This window comes from Chlamydomonas reinhardtii, chromosome 13 (genome assembly GCF_000002595.2).
Source record: "Chlamydomonas reinhardtii strain CC-503 cw92 mt+ chromosome 13, whole genome shotgun sequence".
Classification (NCBI taxonomy): domain Eukaryota; kingdom Viridiplantae; phylum Chlorophyta; class Chlorophyceae; order Chlamydomonadales; family Chlamydomonadaceae; genus Chlamydomonas; species Chlamydomonas reinhardtii.
In genome coordinates this window covers 3,963,905-3,983,451 of record NC_057016.1, presented here as the reverse complement: position 1 = coordinate 3,983,451, position 19,547 = coordinate 3,963,905, and the positions used below count along the sequence as shown (strand labels likewise).

The 19,547-nt window shown below is 65.1% G+C and overlaps 4 protein-coding genes across 5 annotated transcripts; 2 read left to right on the top strand and 2 right to left on the bottom strand.

Moving 5' to 3' along the window:
• Window positions 1–921: 921 nt before the first annotated feature.
• On the bottom strand, window positions 922–6,493 carry CHLRE_13g591000v5 (uncharacterized protein). The gene is made up of 8 exons (XM_043069763.1): window positions 6,186–6,493; window positions 5,150–5,833; window positions 4,522–4,750; window positions 4,083–4,210; window positions 3,167–3,596; window positions 2,782–2,868; window positions 2,391–2,513; window positions 922–1,931 (listed from the first exon to the last, which is right to left on the bottom strand). Exons 1-8 carry the CDS (start codon window positions 6,194–6,196, stop codon window positions 1,743–1,745), a joined length of 1,881 nt encoding a protein of 626 aa, XP_042917738.1. The 5' UTR covers window positions 6,197–6,493; the 3' UTR covers window positions 922–1,742.
• Window positions 6,494–6,593: 100 nt separating this feature from the next.
• Window positions 6,594–11,937, top strand: CHLRE_13g590950v5 (uncharacterized protein). Its single transcript, XM_043069762.1, has 2 exons — window positions 6,594–9,693; window positions 10,306–11,937. Exons 1-2 carry the CDS (start codon window positions 7,117–7,119, stop codon window positions 10,873–10,875), a joined length of 3,147 nt encoding a protein of 1,048 aa, XP_042917737.1. The 5' UTR covers window positions 6,594–7,116; the 3' UTR covers window positions 10,876–11,937.
• A 956-nt stretch (window positions 11,938–12,893) lies between these two features.
• Window positions 12,894–17,508, top strand: CHLRE_13g590905v5 (uncharacterized protein). The gene is made up of 2 exons (XM_043069761.1): window positions 12,894–15,609; window positions 15,758–17,508. Exons 1-2 carry the CDS (start codon window positions 13,090–13,092, stop codon window positions 16,691–16,693), a joined length of 3,456 nt encoding a protein of 1,151 aa, XP_042917736.1. The 5' UTR covers window positions 12,894–13,089; the 3' UTR covers window positions 16,694–17,508.
• A 95-nt stretch (window positions 17,509–17,603) lies between these two features.
• Window positions 17,604–19,423, bottom strand: CHLRE_13g590900v5 (uncharacterized protein). 2 transcript variants are annotated; one of them, XM_043069759.1, is made up of 2 exons: window positions 19,136–19,423; window positions 17,604–18,997 (listed from the first exon to the last, which is right to left on the bottom strand). In XM_043069759.1, exon 2 carries the CDS (start codon window positions 18,874–18,876, stop codon window positions 18,613–18,615), a length of 264 nt encoding a protein of 87 aa, XP_042917735.1. In that variant the 5' UTR covers window positions 18,877–18,997; window positions 19,136–19,423; the 3' UTR covers window positions 17,604–18,612. The 2 variants fall into 2 exon arrangements, with proteins under 2 accessions (XP_042917735.1, XP_042917734.1); XM_043069760.1 differs by having other exon boundaries at window positions 17,604–18,973.
• Between the last annotated feature and the right edge of the window lie 124 nt (window positions 19,424–19,547).

Below are 19,547 nucleotides of genomic sequence, written 5' to 3'. Positions count from 1 at the left end.
CCCGGCGCAAAATAAAGCAAGCCTGCTGCTGTGACGAATCACGCCTGGCGTGTGGCCCCGACCCGCCCGGGTGCTGGCCGTGGCGGTGTGTATCATGTGAATGGTGACACGCGTCCTGGAACTGATGCCGCTGGTGGTGGTGTCCGGGCACCTGACTGCCAGCTTGCTTGCACACACCTACCGTTTGTCGTGCGGGGCGTGTGGCAGCGCGTGTGCAGCGCTCGTATCTTCCTTCGTTCGGAACGAAATTTGCCCCAAAAGGCCTCTGGCGGACGAAATTTTTTGGACCTTGACTTGGACTTTCGGCCAAAACGCACGGGGTCTTGGGGGGTCTTTCGGCAAACAGACGAAGACATTTTTGGGATTTCGGCCACTTTTGGCCAAGGACAGGGGGTTCCAGCGGCTACTCCACGGCCGAAACCTGCGTGGCATATGGTAAGAAGGCTCAAAGGGCTGTATCTATGGGTGTTGACGGCGGGAGACAGGGGTTCCCCTGGCGGGAGAGTGAGGTTTGGTCGGCGGGAAGCATGGGAGTGGGCGTGTCGTGTCGGTGTCGACATCGTGCGGGTTGGGGGCGGAGCCCCCGGGAAAATTTTGGGGGTGAACGAAGCGGCGGCAGCCTGTTTCGTCAACTAAACGAAGCCATTTTAAGGAATTCGGCCACTGACGCCGCCCCTGCCTTCATAAGATACGAGCGCTGCGCGTGTGCGCAAATGAGACGGATCGCAATGGCCACGTGTGATGTGGGTCGCTCTGTGAGGTCATGACAGCCTGTGAAGGCCTGGAACGGGCAGGTAGGGATTGCTGGGTGAGGCGAGGGGTCGAGGCGCTCTGCGATTGTGCGAGGACAGACGACAAGGCATACGCTAATGCGGTGCAGGAAGGACCACGTGAGGGGCGGCAGGAGGCTAACTCGGTTGCCGCAAAACAAGGTTACAAGTAGCCAGCTGGGAGTGGCTGGACCGTTGGAGACATGCGTCTCCTGCATATCGTGCGAAGTCGTGCCATTGGCTGCGTGACAGGGTGGCTCTGGCCGATGGCCGCATGTACGTGTGTCGTCACTGGCTGTTCGCACGTGGCTGGTTTCGCCGTTTCGGGCTTCCGGGTGAGTGCTGGTCAAGGAAAGACTGATTGTCAACACGGTCTGAGTCTCAAGAACTGTAAGCTTGAAGGTGGGAGTGAGTGCACCGGCACGGCGTCTCAGGAGCACGCCGCTCCTGAGCGCCGCCTTCCTTCTGGCCCCCATGCATCCCTGCTGATTCCTAGAACTGCTGGAAGGCTATCTAGGAGCCTAGGACAGCATGCAGAGCCGCAGGCATACATGGACTAACAGGGGTTTCCCCTGTAGAATAAGATGTAGCCAGCAGTATTCATCACTCACTCACTCATTCAGAAGCGGATACACGGCACGACACGACACAGTGCTTGTCATCTGACGGGCCTAAACAGCAGGGGATGGCCCTCATCTGACGGACCGAAACAGCAGCGGACGGCCCCTCGGCCGCGTCCGTTGCCGACCCTCAATCCCTCGCGTGACCCACGCCTGGCGTGGAATCAGTGGATTAATGAGTGCTCGTGACACTTTCCTTGTTGAACTTCTTGAACCCCGGCGCCAGCGCCCAAACAGGCGCTTCCCCACCCCCGAAAACATTGCCGCGCCGCCTCCGCCTCCACCGCCACCTCTCCGGCGGGCCGCCCACCCACTCACCACCCCACCACCAAACCACTTTCCCCGCCCCCCCTCACGGCGGCCCGCCGCCGCACGCCGCCTCCGCCGCCTGCCCCAGCACCTGCCCCCAGCCCGCCAGGCTGGCTCCACGCACCCGCGCCATGGCCGCCCGCGCCGCCGCCCTCTTGGCCTCCCACATCGGGTCGGAGGGCGGCAGACGCATCAGCCGCTGCAGCGCCTCCCAACTGTCCCAGTACACCATCTGCGCAGCCGTTCATGGAGAACGGAATTAATAAATCACAAGTATGATTTGCCAAAGGGGGGGCAGTGGGGCGCGGTAACCGCGGTTTGCTTGTATGTGAGCGGCGGTGTCGAGGGCATGAGGGGAGGGGAGGTAGGGGCTGGTGTAGCAGGATAGTCGGCAAAAGCCACACCTAGATGCCCCAGGGCGTTGTTATATACTTGTGTGTTGTAGAACTTCCGCGTTCCGCCCACAGCTGGAAAGCAGGAGCTAGGAATGAGCCGACCACCAACACAGCCCGCCGGTCCGTGTCTGGTTGCGACTGAGCCCTGCCCCCGGCCTCCCCGTCCCTGACCCGGCCTGCTTTCCACACCCCGAACATTGCCCCACCCGCCCTCCACACACCCGCCCTCGCTCCACACACCCGCCCTCCACATACGGTACCCGCCCGCCACACACATCCCCCCACCTCACACCCACCGCCTGCTCAAAGTCCGGGTGGTACCACTCCACATAGTGGGTCCAGTTGAGGCGGCTGCCGTCGCGCCGCCGCACAGCCGAGCGCGACAGCAGCGGCACAAAGGCGGTGCCGAAGCGGTGCTTCTGCACACGGGTGGCAGGGTGGGTGGTGAAGGGGGCGGCCGTAAAGGTAGAGGTAACGAGGGGCGGCGGCGGCATGCACGGCACAGATATGACGCCCATCCAGGACGTCCCAACGGCTGACGCAGGACTCCCACACTCCCTCCGTCACTCTCACGGTCCCCACTTGCACCCGCCACCCCATGTCAGCCCAGGCCCAACACACATCTCGCCCACGACGCAACACACACACAGTACACGCACACACACACACTCTCCCGCTCCCGCGCACCTGGCGCAGCTGCCTGAACAGGTCGGGGCTGGGCAGCAGGTACACGCCGCCCGCCGCCAACAGCTCGTACATGCCCATGATGGACATCTGGGGGCGGCAGGGGGAGGAGGGGGCGGGGTTGGAGGGGTGGAGGGGTGGAGGGGTTGGAGGGAGGAGGGGGAGGGGGTGGGTTGAAGTGGCAGTGGGGGCTGGGGCGGCTGCACAGCGCCAGTGGCGGCCCCCCAGTGGCGGCCCCCCGCCAGGTAGTCCATCAGTCAGGCAGCCTTCCCCCCCCGGCTACGCTCTCCTCCTCGCTCTTCTGCATTGGGCTCGGTTTAGTTTGGGCTGGTATCTACAATCGCCCCCTCCCTCCCCCCGCCCCCCCCCCCCCCACACACACACACACCTGGTACGGCAGGTGCACCACGCCCCGGTGCTGCGCCAGCGCCGCCGGGCCGCCGTACTGCCTGTCGTACACGTGCACCACATGCTGTTGCTGCTGCTGCTGCTGCTGCTGCCCCTCTGCCGTACCGCTGCTGCCGCCGCCTGCCGTACCGCTGCTCCTCCTGCTACTGCTACTGCCGCCGTGTGACGGCAGTAGCCCCATCTTCCGCAGCTGCGGCAGTAGCACGTCGCGATCCGGGTGCTTGGCCCTGTTGCCCTTGACCACCACAGCAAAGGTGGACGAGCGGTCAAGGCCGCCGGATCCGGATCCAAATCCGGATCTGGATCCGGGGCTGCTGTGAGAGGTGGTGAGTGGCGGCGGCGGCGGCAGCACGGCGGCTCCCACGGGTCGCAGCATGAGGTGGCGCTCGGGCGGCAGCTCCAGCCCCTGCCTGTGTGTGCGGGGCGGGGAAGGAAGCTGTGTGTGTGTGTGTGTGTGTGTGTGTGTGTGTGTGTGTGTGTGTGTGTGTGTGTGTGTGTGTGTGTGTGTGTGTGTGTGTGTGTCGTATGTGTTTGCATGGAAGGAGTCAATATGGTGGATACATGGGCGGGTGCGGGTACGGGTGCGCCTATGTGTAAGATTGGGTTTGGAAGTGCGGCTCTCCTATCCCTTTCCGCCAACCCAAGCAGACACCAACCCAACAACCCAAGAACCCACACAAGCGAGAGAGAGTCAGCACGGCACTGCGCAACGCCCCACCCGCCAAGCCTCACTGCCGCTGCACCCACACCCACACCCACACCCACACCCACACCCACACCCACACCCACACCACCACCACCACACCCACACCCCACCCACACCTCCACACCGCCACCACCACAGCCACACCCACACCCCCACCGCCACACCACCACACCGCCGCCGCCCCACCCACCAGCTCATGTACAGCTGCTCGAAGGGCGAGTTGGTTACCCACCACACGTGGCGGTTGGCGGCCGCCGCCCGCATCAGAGCCAGGTAGGCGGCGGCGTCCCTGACCTTCCAGTCGTAGCGGTTGGTCACCTGGGCGGTTGGGGCGGTTGGGGCGGTTGGTTGGTGCCGTTGGTTGGTGCCGTTGGTTGGTGCCGTTGGTTGGGGTGATTGGATTTGGCGGGGAAAGTTGGGTGTGTGGAACATTGGTTGCGACTTGCGAGTTGGACGCTTGCTCACGCCCACGCCCGCTATCACGCCCACGCCCACGCCACGCGCGCTTGCATGTGGTGGTGTGTGGGGCGTGGGCGCGAAGGCGTGGCCGGTAGTCGGCTGGTTGCCTCTCGCACAGGCCCACACGCATTCGCCCACGCCCACACTCACGCCCACACACCCACACGCACCTGCAGCACGATCGGCTTGTCACAGCCACCGCCACCGCCACTGCCACTGCCACTGGCGCCACCAACCGCCCCGCCCGCCGCCACCAACCGCTCCAGCACGGGTCGGGCGTCAACCACCGTGTCGCAGTACACGAGCACGTCGTACTGCGGCGGACACACCGTACGGGAGCCGGTGCCCTCCCAGATGGCGGCGGCGGTTGCGGCGCTCATGCCGTACTTGCCGTACCACCTGATCCGAGGGACGCGGGGGGCGGGGATTGCAAAGATTGGTACAGAGATTGCGGGTGTGTGTGTGTGTGTGTGGATGCGGGAGGGCCATTTCCACACCTCGCAGAAGTAAAGCATGTTGAGCCGGTGAAGGGGCCGGGGCGGCGTGGCCGGGAAGAGCCATGGGCGGAGGGTGGGGCGCGGCGACCCCCATGACGCAACCCGCTGCACAGCCAGCAGGCCTTGCTCGCTGACAGGCCGCAGCATCCATCCCAGTCCATGCAACTGCATGCGGCCACCCATCCACCTAATCCGCACGCACGGTGTGGGCCCCTTCCCGCTGCGCCTGTCCTGACACCCACGCACCCGCCCACCCCCACACAGTCCCTCCATCCGCCTAATCTGCCGCACCCACACCTACCAGGCCGGGTTGCGCCGCTCCCACTGCAGCCGCAGCGCCCCCGCCACCGCCATCCAGTCCCACAGGGTGCCCGTGTGCCGCGTGTAGTACCCCACCCGCGCCGACTGCACGAGGCCGCTCCCGCTACTGTCACCGCCTCTACTGCTGCTACTGCCACTGCTACTGCTGCTACTGCCACTGCTACCGCTGCTACTGCGGCATGACGCCCCGCTGCTGCCGCTGCTGGCCAGCACGGGGCTGTAGCTGTCCCAGTCTGTCACCTGGGCGCCCAGCTGCTGCAGCGCCCGCTCAACCTCCGGATCCAGCCCTAGCCCCAACCCGGATCCAGATCCAGGTCCGGATCCGGGTCCAGGCTCTGCCGCCGCCACTGCAGCCGCGGCGCGCGCGCCCTTTGCTAGAACCAATGGGGCCACGGCTACTGCCGCGGCCTTGCCGCCTGATGCAGCCGCAGCCCTGGCGCTGCTACTGCCAGAGCCTGGCGCCCCACTGCTACTGCCAGCACCAGCGCCTGGCGCCCCTTTGTTGCCGGGGCCGGTGTCAGTGGCGCTGCTGCGGGCATGCCCCAGGGTTCGTATGCTGTGGATGCCGCTGTCTCCCTTGAGGTCCAGGGACAGGTGCAGCGCCAGCAGCGCCAGCAGGCACACCCACAGCAGCAGGGCCGCGTGACGCGTGCCGTGGGAGGGCCTGCGAGCGCGGGAAGGGGGTTTTGGGGGGGGGGTGGGAGGGGTTGCGCGGGGTCGACGGGGCGAGGGGGCGCGATAGGGCGAAAGGGGGTGGGGAGTGTTGCCGTGTGTTGCATGACAGTGGCTGCGTGATGCAGCACACGCAGTGGCTGTTGGTGAGCTGGGAGGCCTCTGCACAGAGCTTGTTTAGCCTGGCGTGGAGTTGCACGATTGATGGATCTCAGGGGCGGGATTTCAGGCCAAACCACACAGAGCGAATTCACCTAACGGGAGTCATGAGGACGGACGTGCGCATGCCCACTAACATGGGACGTGTGCACGATAGCCCTGCCCTCAGTACCCAATGCACTCACCACCTCTCCATTCTCCCAGCGCCACCCGTATCTATCACCGCGGCTCCCGCAGCAAGCAAAGCATTGTAGCAAGCGATTTCGGTCCAGGTTTCGGTCAACTGGCGGTTGCGACGAGCCCAGGGAGCTCTGCAGACCGTCTACACTGTTACAAAAGAAGGACTTGTTGAAAATTTGTATGCATCGCTACTGCGACCCGTTGGACCCAGCGTTGGACCGAATTGTTGGAAACGATTGTGCACGCTGCTGGTTGTGACGCCTATTGAGGGACTTTGAATGCCGGTTTTTGTAAGAGGTTACAGTAATTTAAGAGGAGAGCGCGCGGAACTGCAACAGTCACCCAAACGATGGCACGTACCCGGCGATCGGTTTCCGTCGCCCTGCCCTGGTTCATGTTCCCTTGCGAGGGTCGATCTCTCGCTTGGCGTTGGACCTTGTCAGGCTCATTGACAGGTACAAGCACGTGGACAAGCAGCTTTGGGTTTACTTCCAGTTTCAGGGCCCTACACTTCGCCCTACATATCAACTGAGATGCAGAGCGGTGCAGAGTATGCTAGAGACTGCTCGGAGACCGCTCCTTGCACTCTACTCCAATGGCGGCCCCGCCGCCCAAGTTTCGGATTGCCGAAACTGGCTGCCACATACTGTCAACCAAACGCAGCCAGGTGAACCACGGACACTAGCAAGGGCCTTGGCCGACATATCACCAGGAGAACCGTTACTTCCCGTAGCCAGAGCACATGGTCGCATGGTGCACTTTATACTTAAATATATGGGACACGAGATGCGAGGAGAGGCGAGAGCTTTTCTCCTGGCGCCGATTGCGGCGGATGGGACCGCCGCCAGGTTTGGCGTCTGGGCGCCAACGGCAGATCTGCGCGCCAAAGCTGGAACTTCTTCGCCTGTTGCCCCTCCGTCCTTGATTTTTTACGCCATGGAACATTCTATTACGCTGCTAGATGTGCTTCGCGTCCTTCCCACAGAAGGCCGTGAAGCCATTTTCGGCTCAACTTTCTCGCCGGATTTCGCCGGCGCTCGCCTGGCGTGCCAGGATCTGAAGCGATTTCATGATGATAGCATCACACACTTTGGTGTCGTCGTTGAGCAAATACACTTGCACTCCATCCTCCGCACGCCCCTGCTGTCAAACTTCAGTCGCTGCACCAAGGTATCTTTATATCTAGACGGAAATGCTGGCGGCGGCCACCTCGTCAGCCTGGTGCTCGCTGGAGTCAGCGCGGCAATCCGGCAGCGCATCACCCAGCTGCACGTGGGCAAAGCCCCTGCGCAAGGCACCAAATTTATCCGAGACGACTCGCACGACGCGCTGCACATCGTGCAAGCCTGCGCGCCGATGCTGCCGTCGCTGGAGGAGCTCGTCCTCGACTTCCACGACCACGGGCCCCCCCGCGCGCACGAGCACCTCCTCTTCCAGCTGCTCGCCACCTTCCTGCCCAACCTGCGCAGGCTGGTGGTTCCGGCCATGTGGGACCGCGGGATGTCGGGCGTGGGTGCGCTGGCCGCCTGCCCGCAGCTCAGCAGCCTCATCATCACCAGCCCCAAGGCCCTGCGGCTCACCTGGGACATGCTGGAGGGCCTGTCGCGCCTGCCGCGCCTGCGCCACCTGCTGCTGGCCTGCTCCGGCCTCACCGGCCGCACCGACGACCTGACGCACGCGCTGTTCAGCACGCACCGCCCGCCGGCCGCACACACCATCACCATCAGCCCCGTCCCCAACAAACCCACCCTGCAGCTCAAGTACGGGCCCCTGCAGCCGCCCCTGCAGCCGCTGCCGCAGCCGCACCCGCAGCCACACCTCGCGGCAGCAGGAACAAGCACCTCCGCCTCCACCTCCACTGCCGCCGCCGCCTCGGCAGCCCAGCCTGCCGGGGCCGCCTGGGGCATCTGCCACGTGCTGGTGGGCACGCGGCGCGGCAGCGGCGCCTACAACGGCCACGACTCCGACCTGCCTGGCCTCAGCCAGGTGGCCGCGCTGGTCCTCGGCGCCGCCGACCGCCTGCGCCAGGCCGCCATCCCCCACCTGGCGATCCAGGTCGCCAGCGGCCCAGGCGACCGGCACCAGCCCGACTGGCACCAGCAGCCGGGGCTGCTGGCAGCCGGCGCCGCCGGGGCACCGCTGCCGCGTCTGGTGGCGCGCTGCGCCCGCGTGGAGCTGGGCTGGCTGTTGGTGCGGCCCTGGCAGGAGCCAGCGGCGCCGGCGGCGGTGGTGCGGCTGCTGGGGATGCCGCGGCAGCTGTCGCTGTGCCACGGCAGGTGGCGGTGCCGGATGGAGGAGGACACGCCGGCTGCAGCGGAGGAGGGGCGGCCCGCGGGGCGGGAGCAGCAGCAGCAGGAGTGGGGTCAGGAGCGGGTGCAGGGCGAGGGGCAGGGTGAGGGGCAGGAGGGGCAGCAGCAGGCGCGGGGTCAGCAGGGCCCACAGGCGCCACAGCCACAGCGCCGCGTGCTGTCCCTTGCCGCCCTCACGCCACTGCAGCTGCTGCAGGAGGTGGTGGACCGCCTGCGGACACACGCAGAGCGCCACAAGCAGCAGCAGCAGCAGCAGGAGCAGCAGGAGCAGGAGCAGGAGGAGCAGCAGGAGCAGGAGCAACAGCAGCAGCAGCAGCAGGAGCAGCAGCAGGAGCAGGAGGAGCAGGAACAGCAGCAGGAGGGGCAGGAGGGGCAGGAGGGGCAGCAGCAGCAGGAGGGGCAGGAGGGGCAGGAGGACGCCTCGGCGGCACCTGGACTCGGGGACCTGGCAGGTGGGGCTGCGGCGTGCGGCAGCAGCAGCGGCAGCAGCGGCAACGGCAGTGCCGGCGCCAGCGTTGACGGTGACAGCGATGATGCGGCGGTGGGTGATGACGGCGGCTCCAGGTATGTGCTTGCCTTTGGCACGCTGCCGCGCGCGCCGCGCAACCCCCACGACCCGCTGTGTTGTGAGAAGTGGTTGCGGCGGGCCCTGGACCGCTGGTTCGCACCGCCGCGGGCTGATAGGGCCGGCGACCTCCAGCAGCAAGCAGCAGGCCGGGAGCAGGAGAGGCAGCATCAAGAGGAGGGACAGCAGCCGTCGCTCTCTGTGGGAGAGGAGGAGTCGGCCGATGCGAGGGCGAGCGGCGCAGCGTCAGCGGTGCGGCGCGGCGCGGTGGGCGTTGCCGCCGGGTCCTCGGCGGGAGCAGCACCTGCTGCTGCAGCGGCTCCTGCTGCGCCGGCTGCTGACGCGGCGGCGGCGGCGCTACCGCGGCCGCAGCAGCTGTGGGCGCTGATTGACGAGGCGTCGCAGGCCGTGGCGGCGCCGGCCGTGGGTGGCATGGTGCTGCTGGAGTGCCGCTCCAGCTCGGCTGCGAGGGCGATGGCGGCTGGGCTGACTCGCCTGGCGGAGGCGGCGGAGGCGAGCGGCCGCAGCCCGCGTGTGAGCTACGCGGCCGTCCTGCCGGCGGCGGCCCTGCCCAGTGGCTGCGAGGAGGATCGTGAGTGGCAGGACAACGGCTGCCTCTTCCGCAAGCTGGTGTTCCAGGTGGGTGTGGGCGTGAGGGCAGGGGCAGGGGCAGCGGCAGGGGCAGCGGCAGGGGCAGCGGCAGCGCCAGGGGCAGGGGCAGGGGCAGGGGCAGCGGCAGGGGCAGCGGCAGCGCCAGGGGCAGGGGCAGGGGCAGGGGCAGCGGCAGCGCCAGGGGCAGGGGCAGGGGCAGGGGCAGGGGCAGGGGCAGGGGCAAGGGCAAGGGCAGGGGCAGGGGCAGGGGCAGGCAGGGCTCTCGTACGTGTCAGGGGTCCCTGCGTACCGCTGCAGTGTGCGATGCAGCTCAGCACAGGGGCGCCCCCTGCTTGTGCTTGTGCAGGCAGGGACAGTGCGGGGCAGGGCAGGGCATTCTCGCATGCAGCCCTCGTACTGTACACGGGTCTGTGAAGTGCCCAGCCCAGCCCAGTCCAGCCCAGCCAAGCCCAGTCCAGCCCCATGGTCTGGGAGCAGCAAGCGGCGGCCGAAGCCCCATGCCGCACGCATGTGTGCCGCCGCGCCCCAACTCCATTCCGAGTCACTGCTTTGCACTGGGAGCGGTCATGCGCGCGCATTGCTGCTTGCTGACGGCTGTGCGGGTTGGATTGTGTTCACATACGTGTGTGCACTGTGCAGGCGCTGATGGATGTGTGGGAGCAAGCCGTGCCGCCGCCGTCACGCGCCGCTGCCGCCGCCCCCGACCGCGCCGCTGGCGGCGCCGCCACCAGCAACGGTGCCGCTGGCCGTCAGCCGCCGCCGCCTGTCGCCGCCGCCGCACCTGCTGGCGCCGGTGGCGCGGCTGCACCTGCTGGCGCCGGTGGCGCGGCTGCGCGGCCGCCTGCGGCGGCGGCGGCGGCGGGCGGCGCTGCGGGCACTGCGGCGGCGGTGCCCTTGAGTCACGAGGAGATGCTGGTGCGGCTGGAGCGGCTGCTGGGACTGGATGTGGATGTGCGGCAGCTGTGGCTGCAGGCGGACTGCTGCGAGGTGGTGCCGGTGGAGGGCGAGGAGGAGGCGGAGGAGGTGGAGGGCGAGGAGCTCGATGCGGATGTGGAGGGCGAGGAGCTAGATGAGGATGAGGACGCTGGGGTGGGTGAGGTTGCGGATGGCGACCTGCTGGGTGACGCGAGTGAGGAGGACGGCAGCAGCGAGGAGGAGGGGTTTGAGGAGGAGGAGTTTGAGGAGGAGGGGTTTGAGGAGGAGGCATGAGAGGAGGAGGGGTTTGAGGAGGAGGCATGAGAGGAGGACGGCGAGGGGCTGAGTGAAGGGTTCAGTAGCGAGAGGCGCGAGCAGTCTGACGGCACAAGGTTGTTGTAGGTATACAGGCCCCGGTTCCAAGCAGGCAGGATTCGAGGCAGGCAGGGTATCAGGCATGGAGCGCAGGACGACGCTGTACGGGAAGGGGTTGCGGGGATGGCTGCGGTACGGTGGAGGTAGGCACACTTACACGTGCACGTGCGTGCACGGGGACACACATGCACATGCGGTTTGGCCACGTGGCCGTGGAAGCAGCTTGCAGTGTGGTGGGGTAACGGTAGGGCGGGTTTGATGCCGCAGCGCGGCACGTGGGGTGGCTATTGATGAGCGGCCTGCGGTGCAGTGTTCCGAAGGCGATTGAGTGGCTGCGGTACGGGGCGTGTAGCAGGGCCGCACCTAGCCACCAGCATATGTCGCAACGTACGTGGCAAGTCCTTTTAACAATGCCTCAGAATGCTCGCTGTGACTAGGGTGGCTAGGGGCAGGCCGGGCAGCTCGCACTGGTCGGGCTTGAGGAGTTGAGGTAGGCTGCCGAGCCTCTGCATGAGTACCGCACATCATGTGTACCTCTACAAGCATGCAGTTACGTGCCTGGCAGGCAGGGGGGGGTCGGCAGTGTGGGCCAGTTCATTCTGGAACTTCAGAGAGAAATGAGGGGCGGCACGGAGGGGGTAGCTTGTGCCAGAGGGTGAAATGTGCGGCAAGCGTTGAAGCCGGCGGGTGGGCACCGTGGCGCCATGTGTACTGCGGGGCTGTTGGAGAGTGCCCATGGCGGAGGTGTTGGAGGCGCCAGACGGTGTGTGATGGCGCCAGACGGTGCCACAGACAAGAGTGCAGATGTTGCGGGTTACGCCTCCGGCAGGACAGTTGACACGGCAGTTGATGTGAATGAGGCAGAGTCCCATCGCCCTATGGTCACTCACAAGCAGCGTGCTGACCTGGCCCACGCAGTCCGTCTCGCCCAGGTTGCCATCTCCTTTCCCGACACCGATCACCATGTAAAACCCATTTAAATCATATATGTTCCAGCAAGCCGGAATTTGCGTTGACGTGATGCACTTTAAGAAACCCGCTGCATGTGACCGTTTCGTGACCGCTTCCGCTGCTTCTGCCAAATACATGAATACATTCTTACAACAACTATCATAAAATCTGAATGCGACAACAATTGTAAAAGAAAACCGTCTGCGTACACTCTGCCTGGCACTAACATATCGCCATGGCGCCACACTGGCGCTTGTTAAGATCACCGAGCAAAAAGGAGACTCGCGATCAGGAGAGGCTAGATGTGCTGCGATTCAGCGTGATGGTAAGAGTAAGCGAGCGAGTAAGGGGCGCTAGGTTCATGGCTGTCCGTGTGCAAAATATGGGCTCGAGGAGCTCGTGGTACCTAGTTATGTTATTTTGTGCTAGTCGTAGCTGTAAAATCACGTTTCCATCCTCGTGCGACTGGTTTGCGCGTTTCTACGAGCGACACAATCACCACCCGGTCAGCCGCATTTACCTGCTGCTCCCACACAGCACCTGTACAACTAAAGATGAACGCTTACCGTCATTACTAAAACGGAGTCGCTCGCTGCGGCTCACGTGCGCACCCGACGAGGGACATGCCCGGGCAACCCTACTGGGGCACCCCCTAACGTGGAGGCGCTATGCGAGGTTGCTATGTAGCTTGATTCACTCTGGGAGTGCACTTTGCAACCTGCAAGCTACGTACGGCAGGCGTGTGTGTTTTAGCACGCGTTAGTTGGGGGGGCGGAGTTGCCACCACGTACTCGGCGAGGCCTGCGAGCCCGCACTTCTAGGTGCAAACGCTTTCATAGAATACATGCAAGCATTGTCCGAACCGGTGGTTTCACGCTTAGCTTCAACATTTGAAGGAACGTGCTCACAATTGGTGTCGCGCTCGCGCGGCGAACCCCACGCATAGTCCGCTAGTATGCCTGGACATATGCTCTTCACATGCTGAGAGTAACGCACTTGATAAAATAGAAGATGGTGCTTATAAGAGTAAGAACGCTTGGTTTTGGGCTTTGAGCCCGGCATAGTAGTGTTCCTCAGACGGTGTTCCCCCTGCGCGCCCACCCCACCTTCACCCCTGCTGCCTCGTCGCCACGCACTGTACTGCAGAGCCCGGTGCTTGGCTCCGGCCCCTGGCAGCCGTCCATGCCAGCGGAGGAGGTCCTGGCCAGCGGCCGGCAGGAGGTCAGCTCGCGTGTCGAGGCGTTCTGCCACGACCGCCTGGCGCTGTGTTCCTTCGCGCTGCACCACCGCGCCACCGACGCGCGCGTGCAGTTCGGAGGCCACCATCACAGCAGCGGCGCCGCGGCTGCAGTGGCAGGCGCAGACACACATGCGGTCGCCTGCATCACGGAGCATGCGGAGGACTTCCTTCATGAATACATATCGGTGGCGGCGCGCCGGAAGGAAGTGCCGCTGCAGCTGATGACGACGGCGGAGGGAGCCGCCGCCGCCGCTGCCGCCGCCGCCGCAGCAGCAGCAGCAGCCGGGGCCCCTGCCGCTGACGGCAACAATACTGCTGCTCTTGCTGCCACGGACAGTGCGAGTGCTGCTGCCGCCGCCGCCGTGCCACCGCTGGTCTGTGACGGCTACGCCGGCAGCGCTGGAGTCCAAGAGCAGCAGCCTTTGCAGCCCTCACCGCTGTCAACAACTACTGCTGCTGTGCATGCGCGGCCTCTGCTGCTGCTGAGTCAGCTGGCGAACGGGGTCGATCCCGCCTCCACATCCTTCGCCTCCCGCCGCCATGAGAGCCTGCTGATGGCGACGGCGGGCATCGGCAGTGCCGCCCCCGGCGCAAGCGCCGGCACCGGCAGCGCCCGTGGGGCCAGCCGCAGCCTGGATGATGAGGGCTCCCGCGCAGCGACTGGCGGCAGCGGCCCCAACAGCTGCAGCAGCGTGGGCAGCAGCTACCGCCGCGCGCGCTGCTCCACAACCGGCGAGGATGCATTGCTCTGCTTGACGAAGCCGCTGCTGCTGGTTTCGGAGCAGCAGCGGCTGCTGGTCGGATTCAGCAAGGGCCCAATGAGTAGCCCCATGCTGCTCTCCAACCACTCAGCAGGTTACAGCTCTGGTGGCGGCGCGGCCACGGACGCATGCTGCAGCCCGGTTTGCCCTCCTGAGCTGCTGTCCCAGTCGCTGCCAACGCAAAGCAATGACATGGCTGGCAGTGCTTCGGCCGCGTCCCGCGGTTCGACTCCGGCGGCCGGCGGGCGTTGGTCGAGTGCCGCCGTGCCGCGGGCTTCCGCGCTGCGGCCTGCTGGCGGGGCGGCCAAGGCGGCGGCGGCGGCGGCAGCCGCAGCCCTGCAGCGCCGCGTGGTGGATCGCCACGCGAGCCCTAGCATGACTGCGGGCTGCGACAGCCGCAGCGGCCAGCCGCAGGCAAATGCCGCTGCTGCCGACCCAGCGGCGACCTGCTGCCCGCACCCCCCTGTGTGCCTCGCCGGCCTGCCCGCCGCAGCCTTCCACGCGCCCTACCAACCAAGCCCGCACCCGTGCTCCACCAGCAGCAGCAACAGTCCCACCGCTGCAGCTAGAGCAGCTACTGCCGATGACAGCGCCAGCCTGGTTCGCCTCCGCAATGCCTGGCAGCAGCTGCCAAGCGCCGACCGAGCGGCCAGCCCTATGTCAGGCGCTGTCTGTGTAGGCGGCGGCGGGCTTAAAGGCCGGCCCGGCGGCGGCGGCAGCCTAGGCAGTAATGCGTGCGGCGGCAGTACTGCGTGCGGCGGCAGTGGCGATCAGCTGGGCGGCGCCGCGTGGGATCAAGTTGCGGCGGTGTTGGCGGCGGCGGCGCTGCCGACGGCGGAGGCGCCAGCAGGCCCACACCTGTCAGCTGCTCCATCCCCGCCACTAGCAGTAGCACAGGCCGACCGGCAGCAGCCTCTCCGCAGCAGCCTATACCTCGCGGCCTATGGTCCTGCTGGGTGCATCGGCGGCGGCATACTTGCCACGGCGGCGGGCGGGCACGACGGCGGAGCGGTGGTAAGGGATGGCGTGTGGTCGGGGCACGCGAGCCGCGGTGAGCCAGGTTTTGCTGCGGAAGACGCGGAAGCGCAGAGCCGCCGGCGCCAGCAGCAGAGGCGGCGACGGCGGCAGGAGGTGGATGGCAGTGGGGATGAGGGCGGCGGGCCTGAACGCGGCGTGGAGGAGGAGGACGAGGAGGAGGAGGGGGAGGAGGCTGGCAGAGGGGGCAATGTTGAGCAAGGCTCACCAGCAGCAGCTAGCAGCAAGAAAGACGGTGGTAGCAGAGGCAGCGGCAAACACCCGGATGGTGGCAGCGGGCGGTTGCTTATGGAGGAGGGCGGCAGGGTGGTGGAGACCAGTTGGCGCAGCTTCAGTAAGGGCGTGGCGGCGCTGCGTGCGGCGGCGGCGGCTATAGGAGGCGTGGGCGCCATTGCCGGCCGGACCAGCATGCGGTTCAGCCGCGATGAAGCCACCGAGGCCGCCACTGTTGTGGGTGTGGCCGCGGCTGCGGCAGCGGTTGCGGGCGGCACCGGTGAGTCGGCGAAGTCGGCAGTGGGATGGGTGGGGAAGGCGGCGGTGTCTTCCTCGCCGCCGACACCCGCGGTGGGGCCCGGCACTCAGATGCTGCTGATGAGCCGGAGGTCGCGGCGCGCCTCCAACACCGTGCTGCCGTACCCCTATGACCAACAGACGCGCGCGCTGCTGGTGAGTCTGGTGGTTGGGTCTGGTGGTTGGGTCTGGTGGGTTGCTTCCCCCATGTATTGAGGTGTTGGGCAAATGGGCGGCGACTCTCTTGTGCCCTGCTCACGCAACCTTCCTTTCCCTTGTCCATGCCACACACTCATATGTACAGGTGCGCCCTGGCGAGCCTGCCGCTGACAGCAGCGGCAACAGCCCTGCTGCTAGCGCAGGCGGCGCTGCGGCCTCTGCTAGCCCCTCCGGCCCGCCCCCCAAGTCCAACTCGTCATCTACACCCCAGGCGCAGCTTGCGGCGATGCTGGAAACCATTCGCCCGGCCTCGCCGGCACCCGCTGCCGCCGCCGCCGCCGCCACTGGCCGGCTGCCCCCGCCGCCGGCGCGGACTCGTACACGACGGGCGTCACTCGACGAGTCCTGGCTTGCTGCTAGCCTGCGGGAGCCGACCCGGGATGTTGCCGAAGGATCAACAACAGAAGGGTTTGGGGCCGCCGCTGGCGGGGCTGCTGGCGGCGCCGCTGGCGGGGTTGTCGGGGCCACTGGGGCGGTGGCGTTGGGCGGCAGTGGACGTGCGGAGCAGCAGGCCAGCAGGGCGCAGGGCCTATCGCCCTCGCTTCATGCGCCTGCTGCAGCGGGGCTGCTCCATCCGGCGCCGCGGCGGGGCAGCCTCGACATCACGCGAAGCGCTGGCGGCCCTGGCAGCCCGGCGCCGCCTGCTGCTGGTGCTGCCGCTGCTGGTGGTGCCGGTGCTACTGCCATGAGGACGTGGGAGCGCCGGCCCCAGCCACACCACACGGCTGTAGCGCCCGTGGCGGCTGTAGCATCGAGCCCTTCTTCGCCGCAATCACGGCTGCCTTCACTGTCCGCACTGACGTCGTCTCGGGTGCCGGCAGGAGGCGCCGGCGGCAGTCCTGCAACTACTGCACCGCCTGCGGCAACGGAGACGACAGCGGGGTTGGCAGGGGGTGCCATGGGTGCTGTGGGTGATGGCGCCGCGTCTCCGCCTGCAGCAGCCAAGCAGGGTGCCTTTAATAGATTTGTGCACAGCCTGACTCACGTGCTGCAAAAGCCACGTGGCGGAAAGCATCATTAATAAAGAATGTCACGGAGCAGGATGGCACTGAGGCTTACATGCACGGGTGACTGGCACGTACATATTCAAAGTGCTCGTTACCGCTTACATTCATGATTTATCTCATTAATCAGTTGAAATGCATAATCAGGGCATGTGCAAGGCATTTCCTATCGACACGGTTACTGGTCGGGTGGTCCGGTGTGTTTGTGAAGGCTGGGCAACCTATGTACATGGCTTCATGGCTGACCTGATTCATGCGGCTCGCATTCCATCTTGACTCCGGTTGCAACCTCCCCTGGCTGCAACGTATACCGTATCAATACTGATTGCGCCTGTTTGTGCTGTGTGTCTTACTGTCTTTGCTTGGCTTGTGCAGTTACAATCCGGGATTCCGCGGGCGTCTGGTATGACGGTCACACACCCATTAGGCCATTACCCATACTTTGTTTCCTAGCACATACATTTATCCGTGCACTGGGCTGTTATGAGTGCCCGGGCGCTGTGTGCAAATGAAGTGCGGGCATGTCCGAGCATCCGCGCCACAAGCTCTTCATTCATTTGTACGGCGTAACATTCTTGCATTGCTAGGCCGTCTAGGCGCGCCAAGGCGTGGCCCTGGGCGCGTCCACATTTGGCCTTGTGTGTATGCCTGTGTCCCAAGAGTGCGGGAAAACGCCACAGGCCGTTATGGCCATGGAGTCCTTGCAACCAAACCTCTCTCTTTCGGTGCCTGGCTAGTGGAGAAAAGCTGCAAGTGTAGGGCGAGCCCGTGCCCCGCGACCCTTGGAGTTGGGGCTATCAAGACGGCCGCTTTGCTGTAAGGAACCTCCACGTGCATCCATGCGTAGGCCTACGCCCCCGTATGTTTCCGTCGGCGCGCTGCAGCCTTGCCGTCGCAGCTTGACGGTTGAATCCTGGAGTCGGGGAATACATCACAGTTCTTGAGACTCACACCGCGTTGACAATCAGTCACTCCTTGACCATCACTCACCGAAATCGGAAGCCCGAAACCAGCCAATTGGCGAACAGCCAGTGACGACACACGTACATCCGGCCATCTGCCAGAGCCACACTGTCACGCAGCCAATAGCACGACTCCGCACGATATGCAGGAGACGCATGTCTCCAACGGTCCAGCCCACTCGCTGCTTGCTACGCCTTCTTTCTGCGACAACTGATTTCGCCTCCTGCCACCTCTGACGCACGTGCCCCTGACGTCGTCCCTCCCGCACTGCATTACGCACGACCTTACACCTCTCCTGTCCTATCGCACAATCGCAGGGCGCCGCGGCCCCTCGCCCCATCCAGCAATCCCTACCTGCCCGTTCCAGGCCTTCACAGGCTGTCATGACCTCGCAGAGCGACCCACATCACACGTGGCCATTGCGATCCATCTCACATGCGCATGCGCTGCCACACACCCCGCACGACAAACGGAGTGTGCAAGCTGGCAGTCAGGCGCCCGGACACATAGATGCAGTCCCAGTACGCGTGTCATCATGATACACACCGCCACGCCACATAAAGAGCTGGGGTGTATTAGTTCGTGTGAAGGTTGTCTGCATGACACCAACGCGCCACATCCATAGTTCAGACCAACACAGTGTCCGCACAGCAGGACTACGGTATCTCCCACTCCGCATCGGCGCACGCTCCACCTCTCTGGGCCTCGCTACCGGCGCCTAATGCCCATTAGCGACTCGCAATGCCACGGCACCGTGCAGACCAATCCGCTTGGCTCCGCCCGCCCGCCCTGTCACGTGCCAATCGCCTCCTTCTCCCGTTCCTTAGACGCTCCCGCTCGAACCCCCATGGCCCTATTTTCTTCTCCCCTCTCTCCGCCTACCTCTCCCTATCCCCCTCCCTCTACGCCTGCTCCCTCCCTCTCTCCCTCGCCCGCTGCCTGACCCTGCTGCAAACACGCGCGCGGCGCACGCTCACTCCGCGGCGCGCTTGTACTCCCAGGCCTGCCGGCACATGGGGCACTTCTGCTCCGCCGCCGAGGACAGCCACTTCTGGATGCACTGCAGGTGGAAGGCGTGCTGGCAGGCGCCCCACACCACTGGAGAGTCGTCGCCGGGGTACTTGCATTCGGGCGGGCAGCCGTCAAAGGGCGCCCGGCAAATGCCGCACACGTCGTCCGCCTCCCACGTCCATGCCGCCACCGCGTGCCACTTCTTCACCTTGATCTCAAACGCCATGGCTTAGTGGCTCGGGGACCCACCGCGCCCACGTGCGCTAACACCGGCGCGCGGTGGCTGTGGTGCCGGTGGGGTCACTGCGCCCGTTGGGTACCCTCTGCTAAGCAATGATGATGGATAGCTGTAAGATCGTCATGGAAGGAGTAGCAGCATGATGCTCTTAGTACTTGGGTTCCCAAGCCCTCAGCCCGAGCAAACGCGTCCTATGCGCATGGAAGCTTGCGCAGGAAAAACAAACCATCCCGCACCAGGAACTCACCAGCAGCCTATAGAAGAGGGCTTAAGGAGTGGAAGCTGTGTGAACACGAACGCAGTCGCCGTGAGCAGTGCAAGCCCAAGTTTTGGCGGGGACCCCCACGTAGTGACTTTTCCTGGCCGAATAGCCAGTTTAATTATAATGCATATGAGACACTTCACCACGTTTGTCTGAAGTCGTCGGGGAAACACATAAGAGACCAGCTGCAGAAGATTATAGCAACACCCCTGTCGCGGATAGTTCTTGGGAGTATAACGCTTGTGTAGGAGTGCAGTCGGTTGAAAGGTAAGGTTCATTCTAGCAGGTTACCGGGCGTCAAGGTTTTCGTCCAAATCGGGATGGATGCTCGTCGGGATTGCGGAAGGCTCTCTGGTCCATTTTCCGCGCCGCAAGTGAAGACCACATATATTTTATT

What these genes read in the sequence shown, in the direction of transcription:
- CHLRE_13g591000v5 (XM_043069763.1), bottom strand. An exon ending in TGTTCAGGCAGCTGCGCCAG is followed by an intron (nt 2,514 to 2,781) that starts GTGCGCGGGAGC and finishes ACCCGTGTGCAG; the next exon opens with AAGCACCGCTTCGGCACCGC. An exon ending in ACCCGGACTTTGAGCAGGCG is followed by an intron (nt 1,932 to 2,390) that starts GTGGGTGTGAGG and finishes ACGGCTGCGCAG; the next exon opens with ATGGTGTACTGGGACAGTTG.
- CHLRE_13g590950v5 (XM_043069762.1), top strand. Translation starts at nt 7,117, where the DNA reads ATGGAACATTCTATTACGCTGCTAGATGTGCTTCGCGTCCTTCCCACA. An exon ending in TCCGCAAGCTGGTGTTCCAG is followed by an intron (nt 9,694 to 10,305) that starts GTGGGTGTGGGC and finishes TGCACTGTGCAG; the next exon opens with GCGCTGATGGATGTGTGGGA.
- CHLRE_13g590905v5 (XM_043069761.1), top strand. Translation starts at nt 13,090, where the DNA reads ATGCCAGCGGAGGAGGTCCTGGCCAGCGGCCGGCAGGAGGTCAGCTCG. An exon ending in AACAGACGCGCGCGCTGCTG is followed by an intron (nt 15,610 to 15,757) that starts GTGAGTCTGGTG and finishes TCATATGTACAG; the next exon opens with GTGCGCCCTGGCGAGCCTGC.
- CHLRE_13g590900v5 (XM_043069759.1), bottom strand. Translation starts at nt 18,876, where the DNA reads ATGGCGTTTGAGATCAAGGTGAAGAAGTGGCACGCGGTGGCGGCATGG.